At 47.4% G+C, this 21,267-nt stretch overlaps 1 protein-coding gene across 1 annotated transcript; it reads left to right on the top strand.

Moving 5' to 3' along the window:
• Positions 1–454: 454 nt before the first annotated feature.
• LOC129599979 (calcium/calmodulin-dependent protein kinase kinase 1-like) lies at positions 455–10,611 on the top strand. The gene is made up of 7 exons (XM_055498355.1): positions 455–873; positions 2,760–2,983; positions 3,895–4,575; positions 8,245–8,430; positions 8,914–9,083; positions 9,138–9,651; positions 10,066–10,611. Exons 2-7 carry the CDS (start codon positions 2,811–2,813, stop codon positions 10,364–10,366), a joined length of 2,025 nt encoding a protein of 674 aa, XP_055354330.1. The 5' UTR covers positions 455–873; positions 2,760–2,810; the 3' UTR covers positions 10,367–10,611.
• The last annotated feature ends 10,656 nt before the right edge of the window (positions 10,612–21,267 follow it).

The following is a 21,267-nucleotide window of genomic DNA, read 5'->3' as shown; positions in this document are numbered from 1 at the left end:
GATATATAAAATATATTATAATATTAAGTTTTTATAATTAATATATTTAAGATTTTACATATATTGTTTACTACGAGTATATAAAATTGCTGAATGGAAAAGCACTATTGGCTGTACATGTATGTTCATATATGCCGCATAGGTTCAATATTAACCGCAGAAAAGCCACTCTATTAAGAAAGGTCACCGACACTCGCATTTTTTCTCCACGTCATGCAATCCCGATGTACACATGCAGGCGGTATTAATTTTCATCGGGCAATGAATAATCTCCATTACGCTTATATAAAGCACACCGCCTACTGCTGAATATTTAAGGTCGATAAATCGATTCCAGCACGAACACACCTGTTAAATGTTCAGTGCCGAAACAAGTGCGTATATCATTAGACGTCCACCCGATCGCGCAATGGAAATTGAGAAGCGGAGTGTGGCAGGTGAATTGAGCGTGTAAAACTAGGAAGGGGATCCCGCATTCCCGAGGATCGGCAGGAGCGTTTATTGAGCGATGATTGTACAGCGGTTAAAAGTGTCGTGTCAATGAGCGCGTATATGCCGTATATAACATTGCACGCACGCGTTATGACTTTAATTTCATCCATCGCGAGAGCCGGTTAAAACACGCCATTTACGCAGTTTCATGTAGCGCGTTTGCCGTTGAAACTGGGTTCGCCAATGAGAACCGCGCCAGATGATTTTTTTATCGCGAACCGGCCGACGGCCGCTAGCATTTCTTAAATAATTCCGTAAATTAATCGACCAGCGGATTTAAGTATCAGTGGATAATTATCCAGTGTTTTCTACGTGATCAGCTGATTTATCGCGATGGGAGGCGGAGCACGATGGGTGCGCGGCCGTTAGCGTAATTGACAGGTAGGAAGCGGTCCCACTTGAGGGGCACTTAATTCCCCCCGATCCCGCTCGGATCCTGCGGCTAATTGGCACGGGATGCCGCGGTAATTACCCGCAAGAAATGCTGTCACCAAAATGAAATTTTCATAGCCAAAATACATTAGCCGTCATTTTGGCTATTGCCTAACTGCAGATTCCTGATATATATAATATTAAATATGAGTTATTGTCGTCATAATCCGTAGTGTTTTAATAAAATGCGTATACAAAGAACCTTGATAATTTTATTATAATTGTTTAATAATTTAAATACTTGCTTATTAATAATAAATAATAATAAATAAATTTCGGCAAAATATTAATTGTTATTAATATTATTACTGATTGTATAAGCGCGACGCAATTTCGCCAAATAATGCGTTTAAATAAGTCAAATTATCTGCGCAGATTACAGTAATTTAATTATAAATTTATAAGTATTGGTGATTACGCAATAATCTGCACGAATGTTGTGTATTAAGCAACACATTTTATCCGGCCTTCACGTAATAAAAATTCCACCCTGCATTAATGTGGATGAAAAGCGGGCATTGTGGCGTGTGTTTATGCCGGGAAGAAAACGCGGATAATCATTCCTCCCGTCCCACCATTCATCCCCGTTTTCTCCCGCATACAATGCGCCACGCCACCGGCAACACCGGGTGTTTATGCAGCGCTGCACACCGGTGCACTCAATCCTCTGTAATTCTCCCGGCAATCGATTCTGCACAGCCAGTGCGCCGGGATAATTATTCCAAGCTGCTCTCCAGTTTGACCGGCTTAGGCGTTTTTTCCCGTTCGCCTTGAGTGAGACATTTGAGCCTTGAACAGAACAAATCGGAGAGGGAAGAAAAAAACGCCGGGTGTAATTCCAACATGCCGGTTGGCAGACAATCATCCTGTCGGGACTTCCGGCCGCCCGGGAACACACGTTTAGCGCTACAACGTTCGATTAACGCCACTTTTTTCCATATGCATTTGCAATTTATTTTATATTTTTATTTAGTCATTGCATTTATATTAATTTCTTAATTAATTCAAAACTAATTAAAAGTAAAATTTGTTTTATTTTTTATTATAGGTAGCGCAAAGAAAGTCATTTCTGGGACGAAAATCAAAAAGGAAGAGTCAAGGAATTTTCAAAAATGTCAAGATAAAATTCGCAGTACGCTGCCGCACCGAGCGGTTGCAACAGCGTCATGCGCCGGAAGTCCCTGAATCTTCTTCATTTGAAATGTTCAGCATAGGGATTTTCCTGAAACATAAATTATGTTAGACAAAAAAGTGATTTCCACTGGAATACAGGTTACTTTGAAGGGAGTCGTTTGTGTGCGTTAGGAGCTTTGCGTCTTGATGCGACTTTTAACAGCGACATAAGAAAACATAAAAAAGCCGGCGCAAGATCAGAAACGCCGGTTGCAGTTTGCTTGCTGCGGGAACATGCCGGTGTCGAGCACTCACTTCCCGCCGGGACTTCCGCTCACCGGGAACAGCCTGTTCAGCCGGCAACTGCCGGACTAGCTTTCCCGGCAAATGTCTCGCTCACGCGTTGTTTCCCGCAGCCACGGGAAAAATCGGGGAAAATGCAATTATTTTTTTACATAACGCTGCATAGAACATATTGACCGCTGCGTGTGAAATTGAGCCGCAGCAGGAAGTGGGGAGTGTGCGTTTAGTTAGCTAACCTGGAGGCGCATCACGCGTCTGTATGTGCCTGTTCGAAAAACGGCCGTTCTCTAATCGGGCGCGAAAGGGATCCATCAGTCGCGCTCCAGCGCGCCAGTACACCGCGGGCCAATCGCAGCACCGCGTATATAAAGCGAAAAGAGAAAGGTCAAGTGCTAATGCGGCGCGTGTTATTCCGCTAGGCTGGCGCTGAGTATGCCCGCTTGCGCGACCAGTGTCTCCACACTTTCAGTATGCCCGCCGTCGCCGCGCGCTCCCGCCATCCGCCGCCGATGAACGCCAACGCGAAAATTGGGCCGCTGCGGCCACCGCCACCGCCCCCGGTGTCCGCCGCCAAGACGCTCATCTGTCCGTTCCATGCGCGCTACAAAGCGCGTCACGCGGCCACCGCCAACGGGAATTCCAGGTAAGCACCGTGACCTTTTTAAATCCATTTCTTAAAAAGCTAATAAGCCTTAATTTTATTGTGGAATGCCCTTTCCGGTGGTGTTTTCGTAATCTTTAAGCGTGTTTAATCAGCGCGGAGTGGGAACAAGGAACAACAGTGACTAATTATGCAGGAAGCCGTAGCTGTTGTTCAACCGTTGCTGGTATTGACGCAGGCTGATCAATTATTCCGTGTGAGATCCGGCTTTCGCGCGCGCTGGGTTTGTTATTGCAGCTGATGTGCGGTTGTGTTAATGCGGAATATAGAAGCGAATTAAGCAAATGTGAGCTGTGCGTGATAATTGTTGAGCGGGGATGTTATTTGAGCTAATTGCGGCCGCGGCATATGGTGGCTTCCATTTAGCGAAATTGCCGGTGAATCACCGGCAGCTGGTACGCTCTCTTTCGCGTACAGGCACGTACGAGTGCGGGTATTGTCAGTTAAAGTGGTGTACGAGTGTGATGGATCCGGCGGGGAGTGTACACACAGCTGGTGGCAGCCCGGATCCATTACACTCGTACGTGGTGGAAAGCCTAAACAGCCGCTTGCGCAACCCGATCAATCTCACTCGTACGTTATCGCCGCGTGCCAGACAGATCCATTTCCCTTGTACGTGTGCAGCTGCTGCAGCGCGGAAAGCCTGTTGCGCAACCAGATTTAGATTTTCATCATGTGTGTACGCGTTTATATGCGCTTTACACTTGTACATGTGCAGCAGATATACTGCACTTGTACGTGGTTAACGTACACCCGCTTGCGCAACCGGATCTCTCTCACATGTACACTGCCTTCAGCCTGTACTGCATGCTGATTGGGTTAGAAGAGGGCGTACATGCCACACTGCAGTATGATCGATCGCACGTAAATTGCTTGATTGTATGCTCTTGCAGCGCGAACAACACGGCGGTACGGCCGCCCTTCCTCCGTCACATGGTGAAGTCGTTCTCCATCGATCAGCCGGACTACGAGCTAACCGCCAACAGTCCAACGCAGGAGCATTACCGGCGCCAGCATATCGGCTTCTATCAGCGACAGCAGCTGCGCCAGCATGAGCAGCGCCTGCGCAAGAACGCCCTCCTCACCAGCACAGCCCACCCGCCTCCGCACGCGGGCCACAGCAGTGCAACAGCCGCTCTCTCCGCCGCCGCCGTAGCAACAGCAGCTGCCGCAGTCGATGATGCATCATCCCAGCAGTCGCACGAGGCAGCCGCGGATGTTGCTGCCATAAGTATGCCCGTATCCGCCGCTGTTGATCCCGATCCGGCGCTGCTGGCCCTGCACTCGCTTACTGTCCATCCGGATTCCGCGGTGCTGTCCGCCAAAGTGGCGGCGTTACGACGGGACGCCTCCTTGGGCGGTGGCAGCCCCGGCATGACCACGCGCCACTCGCTAACCACGCCGCTCTCGCTGGCGTCCAATCCGCGCTCTTTTCCCTATTTACCGGCGGCCGCCGCGGACCAGCGGATCCCCTCCCCGACCAGCACGGTCACGGCGGCGCACCAGTATCCCACTGTGTCCAAAATGTTCGCCAAAGGAGGCCCGAATGCCGCCGTGGATTCCGCCGCGTACGAGTAAGTCCAAATTTCAACAAAGATATTATTCATTAATTTTCTGTATTTTTTTATATGTCTAGGTTTATACATAAGCGCTAGTTAATTTTTTCCATAAAAACGTGGCGTTTAAACCCTGGCTTTTACTAACGGTGTACGCGGTATTATTAGCTTGAGCGTCGGTGAATAGAGGCTATCATGGAATTTTGTATGGGCGATCGATTTATGTGTTCACGCCACATGTCGAACGTTTATTGACAGACCGATCATGTTCGGTTGGCGTTGGTTATTTTACAACTGCCGCTTAGTTGATCCTGCGCTTCTCCCTTGGCATTTTGATACCGCATAAGCATGGCCAGCGTGTGTGCAACTTGAACATATATAATTTCCAAGGTTAGCGTGTGCGTTTTTCCCCATTTAATTTACACTTAGATTTATCGCGTAATTGTTAGCCATTTGAGCGGCTGTATAGACCGGGAATCGGCGGCGCTCGTTACGGCGCTGAAAAGGCCATCGCAATGCATATCCCTTTTGCAGTCGTGGCGCCGGCCGCGAACAAAGCCGGCGCTGATTGTCTTTGCCGGCGGGCAGACACGGCTAACACAGTGCAGCGGTGTGGCGCGCGCTTCCCGCTGCTCCGGCTAAATGCGCCCGCAGCGGCCGGATGTCATGCTCCGGTTTTCTGTGGAATCTATCCGCGCACGGCTGCCGGTAGAGGGCAGGCGTGCCTGGATAATGGAGCGGGCGCCGTGTACACTAGGTGATGGCGGTTAAGAGAGATTAATCTCTTAGGCGGATCAGGCCTCTTACCACCGGCAGCTGACAATCAGGGACGATGCGCTGCATTCCCTAGCCCCGGTGTCTAAGCATTCGCTGTACCGCGAGAGACTACGTTCCGCGACGGCATATATACAAGCCGGTCCGGATGATGAGCACGATAAAATACAGCGAAAAATGTAAATTAATGAGTTACGTGTAGTATAGTGGCCATCGTGCTAGTGTTAACCGCGCGCACAATATGCATTAGCTGTACCTTTACGGGCTCATCATACGGACCGGCTTGTATCTCCGGCCTCTAATCATTCGCTTTACCGGCAGAGACTACCTTCTCCCAGATATCCGTCCGTAGTTAGTTTCCGGCGCCTGCGCGACATTTGCGTCGGTCGTCCTATAACATCCACCGGCACATATATATTCTGATTTAATTAAAATATATATATAGAACCACGGGCCGCATCGGTTTCCCATCCTGTCAGCGCTCTTAATTGACCCCGTCCGCCGTAATCCAATTAGACACCGGCATTGCGTGACCTAATGATGATGAGTCCGGCGTGGCATGACAAGTCGTCCCGCTCTCTCGCTCAATCCGATCACGATAGGCGACACCTGTAATTAGAACTCGCCCGGATGTACAGTAAGGTACGGGGGAATCTCCGACCGGCATTGAGGGGAAAATTCGAATTGAAAGAGAGACTGTAGTGGTGATAGCTGTGGGCCATGAGGCACTTTATTCGGAGTGCATAAATCCCGCGCCGGCCCGGTCCATCGGGACAAGTGCGCCTGGCAGCGGGGATTGGCCCGCCGCTCACTCTCCATTATCGCCCGCTTCCTGTCGCGTCCAATCTGTGTCGCCTTTTTAGTGGCACAAGGAATGCGTTGTGCCGCGGCAATAAATTAAAAAAACCCACTAAAATATGCGCATCTCACTCAGTAATGAATTTACGCAGCTCACATTATTCGTATTAAAAATATACTAGTGCAGCTTTCATTAGACTATAGATTTGTATTTCCTCTCTTTTTAATAACCGATCCGTTTCGCTATGTACGAGTATTTTGAACGACCAGTCAACCGCATATTCTAATTTTCTGAAGGTACAAAAATTCCAAAAATAACAGCTTGCACAAATAACTGTAATAATTTTGTAATTTGCTCAATTATTTTGAAAATTTTTGTACCTCCAGGAAATTTGAATACGTGAGCGATCAGTTGTGCAAAATATATACTTTTAGTGTAAGTGATCGGTTATTGCGACAATTTTACGTTGGCTGCATTGCAAATTTAATTTATATTCGGTCTGTGAATAAACCTTATTCAATTTCGGAATAATATTCAAGTGGCAGCGCATACGACCAGCACGATGTCAAATGCCAGCATGAATAAATTGCCTGGGCAAGAATTCATTGAAGAAAGACGGGGAATCGTCCCGGCATTTTAATCCGCGTTATGCGCCGTGGCAATCTGCATATATAGTGCCCGCCGCACAAAGGCCTGATTGAGACGGCGACTGCAGTGCTCTTGTGGGGCAAATGAGAGTGCAATCAGTAATTGAGCCCTTTTCACAGCCATCCCGATTCCCGGTCCCTGCTCCCTATCCCATCCATCCCTGGTTGCTGCACACTGGCAATCGATACCGGCTACATGCTTGTCAAAACAACACGCCACACAATCACGGCCAGTGCGCTGCTGCGCATGCTTAATTAATACTTTCGGCCACGTCTCGTGCGCCGCGCGTCCCTTCTTCCCCTTTTTCCACAATACCCTCACTCGATCGATGCCATCGATCGGCCGCTGCGGTGCAACGGCACCGGAATCACGCCGCGCTGACAAGCGCATCAGGTAGATAATGTTCCCGTTCGGCGATTTTTTCAACTTCCAGGGAAGATTTCGCGGGAAGATGGGGTTCCTGCGCGTTGACTCAGCGGTGACGTGCGGGTGACGCGTGCTGTAATTGAGCAGGAGTAATCACATTTCCAGCCTGATTACACCGCACACGCCAGCTGTGTTGACATTCCGCTGCGTTTTTTTCGTTCCCCCGGAGTTGCGTTGGGTGAGTAATGGAGCCGGCTGTCACTGTCGCAATTTCCGTTTGGACATTGCACCATTTATCAACCGGGGTCGTAACACATGTGGAGGTTATTGCAGCGGTGGGTTTTACGAGGGTTATTGCATGGGTTATTACATGGGTGGGTTATTGCAGCGGTGGGTTGTACGCGGTTTCGTAATTTGACGATAAGCGAGACAATCAAAGCATGGGGTGTTCGTTATTAAAGCGATTTATTTTGGAGTGAAAAGTATGCAGTCATTTACAGTACGTATTCGGTGCAATAAACGAGGCGCTGACCGATACGTACGTACAAACTCGTACAACGGTGCATATTGACCACTATTAAACTACAGCATCAATTACGCGCAGCGATGACGCAACTGTCGTACTGCATGTGCATCATAATTATGCATATCCGGGTTGTACTTGACCACCGTCTGTTAAACTGTTTCAACTTTATAGCGTTAACCGGCTCGTACAACTCTCGTACGTGCGGTGTACTTATGCGTGTGCATGATGTGTTGAACTTGACCATAGTTCAACGGTTTAAACTTTAAACTTTAAAGCGTTGACCGGCTCGTACAACTTTCGTACAATCATGTGTGTAAACTGTGTGTGTATGTGCATATCCGGGTTGATCGGGCAGCAGCTGGTTGCGCAACCAGCTATATGCAGCCAATCAAAAGACAATACCGCGCCGTGTTTGCCTTGGCAGCTGCTGCGTTGACAGTGCAGCAATCAGCTTGAGACAACAAAAAAACCTCCAATATTGCCGCTTATCCAGTCGCATCTGGTCGCGCCGTTTGACATTGTACTAAATGTTTCCAACATTCCTGATGATGAACGGTGTGTGTTTCTCCCACAGAGCGGTGCGCATCTCGGACGTGGGCGACGGCTACGTGTACCTCAACCAGTACAAGCTGAGCAACGAGACCCTGGGCCACGGCACCTACTCCATCGTCAAGCTGGCCTACAACACGGAGGACAACACGCACTACGCCATGAAGATCCTGTCCAAGAAGAAGCTGATGAAGAAGCACCGCCTGACCAGGTACAAGGAAAGCAGCAGTTGCGCAGTGTACTGATAAAAATTAGCTGCACTTCCGCGTTGATTGTGTGGGGACCGCTCGTGTCCCTGGCGAGGCTGACGTCCTCCGCCAAGGCCACTCCAAGGTCGGCACCGGCATAAAAAAATCCCCCGCCCGGGTAAAAGCTCGTTTAATGGAAAAAAGCCGGCCCGATTTCCTTTTCCGCTGTCGAGCGCGGAGAAGCAGCGAAATTAATGGCTGGCAAATCAGGCCGCATGGAAGCGCTCCGTGGGGAGACATTTAGCGGCACTGACAGCGAGCAGACATGATGGGCTTTTAATAGCCTCGCCGCGCACAACCAATGGGGCATGCGCTGCGCGGCGTGTAATGAAGCATTGTTGCCGGGATCGCCGCGGGCGATGATGCCGGCATCCTCCCGTGTTAACGGAGTTTGGGCTGCTGTAGCTGGATAATAATAATAATAATGGTCTGGTTGCGTTGTACAGGAAGGCGGGCGATCCCATGCAGGAAGCGTACCGCGAGATCGCCATCCTCAAGAAACTCAACCATCCCAACATTATCCGCTTGATCGAGGTGCTGGACGACCCCCACGAGGACAGCCTGTACATGGTCTTTGAGCTCCTCGAGCGCGGCGAGGTCCTCGTCGTCCCGACCGGTCAGTTTTGCGCAAGTCCCCGGTGTGACCTTTAGTGACCTTTTGGTTTTTTAGAGAAACCCCTGACGGAAACGGTCGCCTGGAGGTACTTCCGGGACCTGGTGCTGGGCGTGGAGTACCTCCACCACAACGGCATCCTGCATCGTGATCTCAAGCCTTCCAATCTGCTGTTGGACGACAACGACCATCTGAAGATCGCCGACTTCGGTCTGAGCCATATGTTCGAAGGCAGCGATGCCCTGTTGTCGGGGACCGTCGGGACGCCGGCCTTCCACGCACCGGAGATCCTCTCGCTGCAGCCCAGCGGCAGCAATCACCATCCTCCTTCCACCTCGCCTTCCGCGCTCTTCCCGAACAACAAAACCGAAGGCCGGGCGGCCGGTGCCGGCGTCTCCGGGCTGGCCATGGACGTGTGGTCGATGGGGATTACGCTGTACAGCCTGGTCTTCGGGGATGTCCCCTTCCGCGACGAATCCATCGTCGGGCTCCATCATCAAATCAAATCCTTCCCGCCGGTCTTTCCCGCCCATGTTGTCGTTTCGGACGCCCTCCAGGACCTCGTAACCAGGTGCGTTACACATCGAATTCTTAAAAGATACCTAAAAATATTTAGAAATATTTGGAAATGTTTAGAAATACTGTAATTAGAAATATGCAGTTTTCAGAAATATTCAGAAATCTTTAGAAATCTTTAGAAATCTTTAGAAATCTTTAGAAATCTTTAGAAATATTTAGAAATCTTTAGAAATATTTAGAAATATTTAGAAATATTTAGAAATATTTAGAAATATTTAGAAATATTTAGAAATATTTAGAAATATTTAGAAATATTTAGAAATATTTAGAAATATTTAGAAATATTTAGAAATATTTAGAAATATTTAGAAATATTTAGAAATATTTAGAAATATTTAGAAATATTTAGAAATATTTAGAAATATTTAGAAATATTTAGAAATATTCATTACGGTGCTTACTGCAGGCTGCTGGACAAGGACCCTGACCGGCGTCTGACCATCGCCAGGATGCGGGAGCACCCGTGGATCACCCGCGACGGCCAGGAGCCCCTCCTGCCGGCCCCGGCCGACAACTGCCAGGCGCCCATCTCCGTCACCGAGGAGGACATCCAGGCCAGCGTCCGCTCCATTCCGCACCTGGACACGCTGATCCTCATCAAGGCCATGCTGAAGCGCGGCTCCTTCCACCACCCCTTCAAGGGTGACCTTTGGGACACGCGCAAGGGCTCGCTGGACAGTAACCTCCCGCCGGCGGCGCCCACGTGAACGCGGAGGCCAACCGGTGCCGACGATTGTGGTGATAGTGGATCTGATCGTGGGGGAAACGAAGCAAAACGGTGTTTTTTCCTGTAATATGACCTTTATTCTTCCGGCTTCTTTTAATGCAATTTACTTGTGGTTTTTGTATGTCATGTACTTTCGGTTATCTGTGCGGCGCTGTGTTTGTACATGTTTGGGTCTTTAAAAGAATTACGCTTTTATCAGTCCGAAACTATGAATAAATAGCGACAAAAATGATGAACGGTATCGGCGCCAGTATGGACATAAAGACATACATACTTATCGTTACATATACCACATACATATATATCTATATTAAATATATGTATACATATGCATACATACATGTACATATACATACAAATATAGATATACATGCTCTGTATAATTACGCACTGAACATAGAGTTAGCACTTAGTCCAATGTAAAGGTACCCACTAACAAAAGTTTATAATAAAAAACTACCTAGTACCTACCCACCAAAATGTCGATTCGATTAAAACCGTACCAAGAAAAGCTACATAGGCACGCTTGATTCCAGCGAGTGGTCATTCTCAGAATCTTTTCTTATGTTTTCTCACGTTTTCTTACCCCTACTGGGAAGTAAGAACTTCTTAAATTTTTTAACGAACCAGTTAAAAGTAAAATACTAGCTGCTTGCTATCGGGAGAAGTATGGTCAAACAAGTTCCAGAAAAAACAAAAGGCTTCCGGTTTAACTCTTTGACAGAGAAAAGCTTAACCGAGTTGACACATCACCGGCAAAATCGTTCCCGCAAAAACTAGAGCAAGAACTACTAAGAATACAGTGGAAGTTGTTCTGGTTGCGCTCGTATGGGCGTCGCATATATCATATACAGTATGTACTATTACTTCTGCAAAATCGGTGGCTTCTGCTGGCGCTCGCACAGGGAATTGTCAAGCGCAGGTTCCGCTGCAGTGATAGGTTAATTGTTCCCGCCTCGGCCACGGCTACCCACGAATCCCAATCCGTAGCGAATTCCGCCGGCATATACAGCACGTGCACGCCGCTCACACACCTGCGGGATTATGGATCGCCGCTGCACGCCGATCGCCGGTGCTTGACATTGCGCGGACATAATCTAATTTTTTATCTCCGTTTTCCGTCAGATCTCTGCTGCTCGCTCGGCACCAGCTATTTTTCCAGATCTACAAGTATCATACGTGCGTGGGCCGTACAGACAAGCCCGAAACTAGTGGGTTGTAAGGTTAAGCGAACTGATCCCGATGGGACGGATTGTACCATTGTTTTTAGCAAATGATGAGCGTTCTTACGCGGGTACACGCGTTTCTTAGGTTTCTTAAGTTTCTTAAATTTGGACATTCAGCGTCCGAAAACCTGGGCCGCGTGGTGTGCCGGAAGCAGCCCACAACTCGCATTATTCGTGGCCGTGAGGGAATATTCTACCCATTTAAAAAGACTATATCCAGAATTGTTCCCGGAATAACTCCGGATCGGATACGGGAATAAGTCCGGATAGAATTTTTTTAATTTGGGAAAAAAAGGACGGCATAACGAATTTGACGGGAGGGTAAAGTAAGGGCTCGCAGCTTGTAAATGCAGGAGTATCGATGCACAGTCGTTTATACAGTGTTGACAAAGTTCTGCGGTTGAAACGCAGGTGCAGACTGTACACTGTGCCTGTATGATATTGAGAAGTTGCCTTCGGATTTGGGGGCTCACGGGATCGCCGTCGAGTATTCACCGTCAAGATGGGAAAGTATAAGGCGCTTCCTGATCGTTGTTAGTTTGTCCCCACTGCATGTAAGACATTTGGCCCTTATGGTGATGTCGCAGTCGTTCCGATAAAGGAGATCGGTAAAACACTGTTCATGAGAACGTTTAAGTTTGGAGATTATGCGTGGTAATGCTATGAGTGTATTGTGCACAGTCCCTTCTCATGTTAATTGGGACAAATTCTTCATTTGATTGTATATACTGGATGGTACTCGTTGATGGGGTTTCTTAATTAACATGTAGTGTTAAAATTCGCAGCGTGCCATGCAAACGGCATGAGTCACTGACGCAAACGCCTACTTCCGGCAACGTCAACGCCGTAACCGTGTTCCCGGCGCAGCTTGTCTTGGAGCACAACCTGGCAGCCCCGGCGCGGCCTCTCTGCCGGGAGAAACCCGCCGGTGGTGCATCCGACGGCAGTCAGTAAACCGATACCCATGGCGCCACTAGTCTGGCCCCCCGTATCGGTTTCCCGACTGCCGCCTCTCGGCGGCGCTGGATGACCAGGATTGAGGCGGATGTGCCGCGTCAAGAAATGCTTCATGTTCCCAATTTGCTAGTTTCGTACAGTGGCTCGCATAATCGTTTGGTACAACATCGTCAGCTGGTGACTGTAGTCGGTGCAAATGTGTTAGTGCGTTTAACGGAAGATGACAGTCAACCGGATCAAAGATACTTCGAATGCTGCCTCATATGGGCTCCCCTTATATTACTCTCCCTTATCTGGGCTCCCGGCTAGTTAGCAATACCCGTCAAATTAAATTTATCGGAGTTATAGCAGAACCCTTGTCTACTTCTTTCAACCGGATTTACAAGTGAGCGCACTTAAGAATTCCGAAATTTCACATCCAAATTATATTTATATATATTATCTATATAATATTAATTTTTAATAATTTCAACTGGATTTGCCAAACTGAAAAACAACGAACTGAAAAATGCAGAAATTTCATATCACGTTATTTTTTTCACGGGGTTCTTACTTCTTAGTGCATTTAAGCGGGCGATGTTTCTTAAATAAAGTTTTGAAAGATTTTGAATCTGTCGTTGGTGCAACCTGAGCACTTTGAAACAAACTGAATACTACGAAAGTACTGGCAAAATAAGTATATTAAATAAATCAAAATTTTCAGTCAGGCATAACACTGATAACAGCTGCGAAAGCGTGAGTAATAACGTAACCGCCCATGTAGAGGGTTGCTCATATTGCTCGGGAGCCCAGATAAGGGAGAGTAATATAAGGGGAGCCCATATAGCATTCGAAGTATCCAGAATAATACAAATAAATCATCTCCATGCATATTTTGCATTCGTTGACCTTTATATGATTTAGCAGTATAATCCATAAAAATTAATAATTTATAATAACAGCAACGAAAGAAAAAAGCTCGGATTATATAACAAAAAAAAATAGTACGCTTTGGTAAAAAGATGGAACATATAGCACATAGTCAATACGACCGTGCCAGGCACCAAAATTCGCGGCTGCCGGCATCACCAGCACCTGGCCTCACCCGCGGGCCAAGCCGGATACTAGGTGGCTACCGCCGACAAACTGCGTAGTCCTTCCTTACAATAAGCATCGTTCAGTGACCTCAATATGATGCCATTATATATATGTCTCATTATACGGGTGACCGTTGATAAAACTGTATATATCTGCGATAGCTTCCACATAATTTATTATGTATGCGACTTTTTTAAATCCCTTTTAAAATCTTTTATTTTGTATGGTACGTTTTGCACATACATGCATTTATAGTACAGTACATAATTATTATGACCTTTTATAAGTGTATTTATATGATATGATTTTTATACGTTTTTTTTTTATGGAATTTAGCGCGTACATGTATCTATGACCTTTTGTAATGCATGTAGACAGCACCCCGGGCGCCTACCCCGGCATGCACCTGGGCGGAGCGCTGTCGCTGCCCGTGACCAGCATCACCACCGCCGGCAGTGTGCAGCAAAACCCCGACGACGCCCAACGGTGTCCCGGCCCAATCACACCGCTGCGACTACTCGCAGCACATTAACGGCGACAAGGAGGCCTCCGCCTACTCAAATAGCGCCAAGTCCGGGCCCCCATCCGTTCCTGTCCCCCTCCCCCCCCCATGACGTTTCTCCGTGCCATCAGCCCGACCAGCCAGAATCGTCGCCGATGCCACTCATGCTAATTCCGTTCCAATTTCTTGCTGGTTAAACATACTCGTACGTTCATGGTGGCGAAGTGGTTATCGTGCCGACACCGTCAGCCCCGGTGGCCAGGAGCATTCTCCTGCAGTAGACTGTCGATCTGCGTCTGGCCGAAGAGCTTGGCCAGCTGGATCTACTCGATCATCTGGCTGGCGATGCTCTGCAGTGAAGGAACTAGCAGCAACCGCTCCCCGCAGCGTCCCCTGTGATTCATACTGGCGGTGCGCAAAGTTACCGGGGAATCGCGATCTGCAGCTTTTCTAGACAACGTTTAAGTTTAGCGATAGTAAGAGGAAATGCAGTGGCTGTTTTGGATACATTTAAAATGCGTCCTAAAATTACGAACGACAGTAACGATTTTGGCTGTTTTTTCAGTATTTAAATTTGATCATTTTTAATTACATAGCGTAAATCCGCGCAGGCATACTGTTATGTGTACCGGCTGATGCCGGGTAAAACTGTCTACTGGCGGTCATTGATATTGTAGCGATAGAAGCTGTACAACCCATAAGACCACCCAGTTATGATTCCTCACTACGTTATGAATTCTCTTTGTTTTACCGGCTAGCTGTCCTTCGTTACAATTCCTACAATTCGTTCTTGTACTCATCTTGCTACAGCTTGCGCCAGCTTGATCAGCTTGTTCAGCTTGTTAAACTCTTGCCCAAAACTTGCTCCTTGTCTTGCATTAGAGTATTCTTGTCATTAAACATGCCGTGAACTTCCGTTGTTACGTTCATTAATTGGGTTACGTCAGTAAGAGCGTCCTCGGCCAGCATCGTTTCCGGCCGTGGCAGTAATAATCAGGACAGACTTTCCCCATCACCTAGATCACCGGGACGCTGTTCCATGATTGCACACTAGGAACGCCTCGTTTGTCCCGTATATTGCCAGTTGGCTCCATGTGGATAGATCAACCACCCGCAAATCGACGTCATCCCACACTTTTGCTTCTCCATCCGGATGAAACCCGCTGAACCTGCATTAACACGTACTAAAGCGTCACGTACAGTACGTAGTGCAAACTTGTCGCGTCATTTCTGTTCTCAAGGTGCAAAAAAAGCACGTATTGAGCGGGAAGTTGGCGCTGAAAACGATTAAATTTATATTTGTCGCTGTGTTGATGAGAAAGGAATTACCGTACAATCTTGTACATACCGGTAGTCTGCATTTCCCAAAGGCTCAGCGTATGATCGACATACATCTGGAGGTAGATGCGGATGCTCTGTCAGTCCCCGGGATAGCTCAGGGTGTGCAGCCAGCGCTAACTGGTTCATTATAAAATTCAACAAGTTATTATACTCCCCAGTAGCGTCGATTGCTTCTCATCCTCGGCGCTCGTAAAAGACATTCTACAGCGCCGCTCTCGTTGCATGCACAGTGCATGCCGTCGCACAGCTTTCGGATAATCGATCGGCCGGGAGCGGAAGTTAACGGAGGCTTAGATCTCTAATTCGTTTATCAGGGTTTTCCGTTTCCCATCCCCCAGTGCAAGCAGCTGTTTCATCTGTTGCCACAATAATTAGAACTCATTAACGCCAACGCAGCGATGCGGAATCTGGTTTTACTAGTGTTATGAGCAGTAGCACTGATGCGGCGCTTGCATATTTGCAACCGCATCAATGCTCATAACAGTAGTAACGGGAATGATCGTGTTGAGGGATTGAGGCAGTTGGTGCTAACGTTAACGCCGTCTCCTGCTGTATATTCGCCATAGAACGTCTTTACGCAGAGTTATGGCGAGGATACAGCAGGAGGCGTTCTTCGGCGCCGCCAAAGAACGTCTACTAGTGGCGTGTCGCAGCTTCTCGGTGAGCTTGTTCCTAAAAGGGAATTGGTGAAGATCATCCCTGGAGGAGGGAGTGCGGATAGCATTTTGATGGAGGGGAAGCCAGGGAAAAAGGCGAAATATGATGGTATCGATAACTCTTCCGTTCTATCAAATTTCGCTTCATTCCCGGGAAGAGTAAGTGTCCGAGCGCCCAGCCAGACTGCACGCTGTACGCGCACAATCACGGTATACATCTTCCGCAACTGCCAGCAAATAGGCGTTTCCTAATTTAGCAATTTGGTTAGGAACTTAATTAACCTGTTGGAGGCCCGCGGGGTGAAGGTGTGGAGGAAGATACCAGCTGACAATCCCATTTGGGATTTTCGGCTGGCATTTTCATCCCTACTTTCCTGGCCGAAAAGGGAGCGGCCTCGGAGGGACCGTGGGGTGTACGAGCAGCGGCTCGGAAGTCGACAGGCCTGATTCTGGCCGAGGAACAGGCGTCCCTATAGCGCTCATACCTCGAGGTGATCGTATGTTTGCTTATTTAGTAATGTTCTATTCTACAGCAACTGTGTAGCCTGTACTGTGCATGTTAACCATCTCTCAAGTGCAACTGCAAGTCACGCATTCTCGAATGGAATGACTGCTCTTTAAACGTCTGCGCGAAACTTTAACCGCATTACTTTCTAACCTGTATAGGTGTACCATATAAAAATGATCATTTAATTTTGGCTATTTTTACGAATTACGCTGGCAAACGAATTTTTTGAAATTGCACGAAATATTATTGGACGGAGATTTGATATCTAGTTCCTCACGTTAATAGCAGGAGCAGTAAATTGTTCAGTTTATAACGCAACCTCCTCTTCGAATTAACGGAACGTTATATTACAACGCTAAAACCTTCGTTAATTTTGCCGTTACAGTGTAATCGTGAGGCCGTGCAAAACGCAACCTACTTATTACATCAACTCTGCCATTGGATAGTGAAAAGCCGCCGTAAATATGCCATCGAAAACCTTTCTTCAATAAATGTAAAGCCGCGACATTTTGATAAAAAAAACCTGTAGTAAAATTACCGAATGCGAAAAAAGTCAAATGCATGCCCACTAGTCTAGTACCAGAGCAGAACTAGTTTTTTTTAAAAAATAACGCCGAGTGCATAAACTTTTGATTCAGTAATCGCATATATTTTACAATGGGCAGGTTTAAGTGTAAAAAAAACAGGTATTGCCAATACCGTATTGGCATTACTTACGGTAGAGCGGTTTGGGCACGGATTACATGGGCCAAGATTTGTGGAAAGGGCGCGGCAGTACCGCACTTACTGCACAATCGTATGAAGACTAGAGCACGCATTTAGTTGTAACAACTTGATTTAAGCTTGGTTGAACTTCCTTGTTAATCCTTATACGCTTCCGAATGAAGTGAACGATTCTTAGCCGATATATTCCGCGCAATTTGCAGGGCCCACTAGAAAAAGATAATTCGCAAAATAAATTCTTGGATTACTAGTATACTAGTACGGTATTTGGAATTCCATATATAAAAATTACACTCTGCATGTACTGTTAAAAGCTTCTGATTGCTTCATAAGAAAGGTACACGCATAAAAACTTTCGCTTTCGCGCACTCCCAAACACCTTTTTGCTTTGTTTTATGACATTCTGTAGCGAGATGATTGGTATGCATAAGCGTGAACCGTTTGTGCGTGCGGTATCCGGTTCGGGAGTTATGACTGTAAGAAAATTCCAAAAAGTTTAAATGCATTCAGGTGTACCAAAAAGCTTGTTATCAACCAATCGTCTCCAAATTTTGCATGCTAACGCACATATGCATGCAGACCGTTTTTACAGCGAACGACTCGGTGTAAAAACGATCTTCATACGTGCTTTAATGTGCAAAATTTAAAGATCGTTCCATAATGAGAATTTTGGTACACACATGAATGTACACACGGGTTTGTACACTTCCAGCCACAGTGTTGACGCCGCATCATTCATGGCTGGGAAATCCATGGAGCGCCTGTTTCCAAGCAATGCATGCGGACACTATTAGCCCCGAACCAGAGAACACGAACATGTCGACGTACCTCTTACAGGTGTGTTGACGGATTGGAGGCGTCACTGTCGAACCACTGCCATGCGCCTCCTATAGTCCTCATGGTAAACAAGCTCTTGGGTCATCTCGTGACGGATCTGGACCGCCGATACGCTGCGCGGGCCGGAAGCGTTGGAGGCGCGGGCGACGGATCGGGAATAACCTGTCCCGCAGCTGGTTTCGGAGCCACTAGTTGGTTCCGGAACCAGCGGCAGAACAGGTGCTGGCCCCGTTCCAAGTGTGGAGCTCACATCCATCATGGATGTGACGCCGTTACAAGAACACTCGCAAGAAAGAAAGGGCCATGGATGATCCATGGCCCTTTCTTTCTTGCGAGTGTTCTTGTAACGGCGTCATGTTCATGTTGCATGTTCCCCTACAAGCACACTCGCCAGTCTTCGTTATAGCAAATTTATATTAATCCAGTCGTTTTCAGTCCAGTCGACATTAGTCCCGTTAATATAACTTTGTTATAGAACCCAACGGGTGCAAACGCAGTGGCGCATAGATAACCGACAGTACGTACATGACATACAAGAAACATAATTAAACAGTAGTGATAGAAGCCGGAAGATCAAAGGCATCCCACAGGAAATGACGCCGTTCTGCTTCGTTTCCCCATGATTAAATCCCATTACCACAACTGTTGGCGGAGATCAAGGATATGTGTGCTAGAGCTTGAGCCGACCCGGTAGGCGACGGTCTGGGCGGCTGTCGTGTGCACAGAGCTGTCTGCCCTGACACTTTGGCGATCGGATTGCAATAACACGCAAAACAAAAAAGGGTTCAGAGTCAAAAAATCGCTAAATCCGTCTATGCAAGGGAATAAGTAATCGCAAGTATGAGTAAAGCCGTCCAGCGTGTACCTCGTACTAATCAGCCGTATAGTCATTAATTTACTAGGCCGAAATTAATGTAGTCATCGCTACGAGTGAAACTAGGCACCAGGTAGTGGGTATTAAGTGGCTTGAGATTTATCGATCAAAGGAAAATAACCACATTAATTTGGCTGCCTCATTTTATGAAGTAGAAGTATACTGCATCAGTGACAGCATACACTAACCGTTACAGCACACCGATACTGACACTGTAGCCGCCCGACAACGCATGACTCCCCTTTCCGCTGTATTGCTGGGTTAATTCCGCCTCGAACCTGCCTGCCCGCGAATCGCCGTCCGCTTCGTATTCGGCCGGCAGGCACACTGCACACCGTCACACACCGGCCCGATCATCGATCGCCGCTCAACGCCAACAGACAGACTGGCGGACATACTCTAACTCTTCATCCTGCTTATTCGTCGGATTTGTCATCCTGGTGACGGAGCGGCTGCGGCGCGTGCTAGAGTCGACGGAACGGACAGACAGTCCTGGGGAAAAGCATTGCGACTGGACTCTTGTGAACGGAAAACAAACAACGCTTGCATACATTCCACATGTCCTGTCGAATTTTTGCGAGCTTTGCTTTTTTCCCTTCATACGAGTAGGCTTTCAATATTTAGAAGGATTTAATATTATGCGGCAGAGGCGAACAGAAAAAAAGGGTTCTTCATCTGATCCTCATCAAGGCCATGCTGAAGCGCGGCTCCTTCCACCATCCCTTCAAGGGTGACCTTTGGGACACACGCAAGGGCTCGCTGGACAGTAACCTCTCGCCGGCGGCGCTTACGTGAACGCGGTGCCGACGATCGTGGTGATAGTAAATCTGATCGTCGGGAAACGAAGCAAAACGGTGTTTTTTTTTCCTGTAATATGACCTTTATTCTTCCGGCTTCTTTTAATGCAATTTACTTGTGGTTTTTGTATGTCATGTACTTTCGGTTATCTGTGCGGCGCTGTGTTTGTACATGTTGTTGGGTCTGTAAAATTTAATTACGTTTTCATATTAGTCCGAAAATCCGAATAGCGCCAAATAGAACGAGCGACAACGTTACCCGGTATGAACATTTAATTGCTGACCACGGCGGATTAGCAGTGTAAAATATCCTTCAGTATCCGCTAACAAAAATCTGCAGAAACAAATTGAGGACCGGTGTACACAGCACAGCAGACCAGATATTCTCTGCTGTTTTCGTATTTTTTTATGTTTCCCATTGGGAAGCACAAGTAGTCAACCTTTTTCTAAAAAAACCAGTAAAATAATAAATGGCTTGTGACCGGGCGAAGTACGACCGAAAAGTGGAAACCAAACACAAAACCTTCCAGTTTATCTGTTCGAATGAAATACAACATAACCGACGTGATTAATCACTGGCGAAATCGTTCCGCAAAAACAAGAGCTAATAAGAATATACTGGAAAGTATTCTTGATGCGCTCGTAACGTCTCCGCACAGATCTCAGTGAAAATCGATCGGTTGTGCGGACGCACAAGGAAATTTCAAGCCTTGTTTTCACTGTATAGATTGATTGTCGCCGGCATATATGCGCAGTGCACACTGCTCACATCTTCCGGATCCCGGATCGCCGCTGAACGCTAACATACGGTGCTTGGCATTTGGCGGACATACTCTAATTCTCGATGTTGGTTTTCCGTCGAGATGCTGTTTCTTATCCCACAGCCGTCGTTTTCTCTGTTGTTTTGCCAAAATGCTTAAAAGTTGCTGACATCAAATCGCAGTGATGCGGATTGGATGGATTTGAATATTTATAATAAACAGTGATGTGCGGCCTGTTTATTACGGGAAGGAGCGTATCGAGCGCCTCTTTCACCTGGTGATTTAAAGTGGTGTTCATTTCTCATTTGACCGTTATATGAGGCAATGGAGTCCGGATTGTGCGGCCCACGGATTGAGCTGCAGCCGTCTGTCGGTCGGGTGAAGTTCAGTCCGTGGACCGCGAAATCCCACCCGGGACAACTACCCTCCCGGTGCGCCTGGGTCCAGGTGGGAGAAATTCGGCAGGGGTACAGGAGCCGTTGGGGAATAGAGCGGTTACCTTATTTTCATCCAAGTGACCTGCAACCAGGCGTGGCTTCCGTTAGTCCAAAGCCGCAATGTGCGTTCGAAGAACCGACATCGCCGATGGCACGGTTCGTATACACGATAAATCTTTCAAGCC

This window comes from Paramacrobiotus metropolitanus, unplaced genomic scaffold, assembly GCF_019649055.1.
Source record: "Paramacrobiotus metropolitanus isolate TYO unplaced genomic scaffold, Prichtersi_v1.0 Parri_scaffold0000159, whole genome shotgun sequence".
NCBI lineage: Eukaryota > Metazoa > Tardigrada > Eutardigrada > Parachela > Macrobiotidae > Paramacrobiotus > Paramacrobiotus metropolitanus.
The sequence above is the reverse complement of the archived record's forward strand: the minus strand, read 5'-3'. Positions and strand labels throughout refer to the sequence as shown.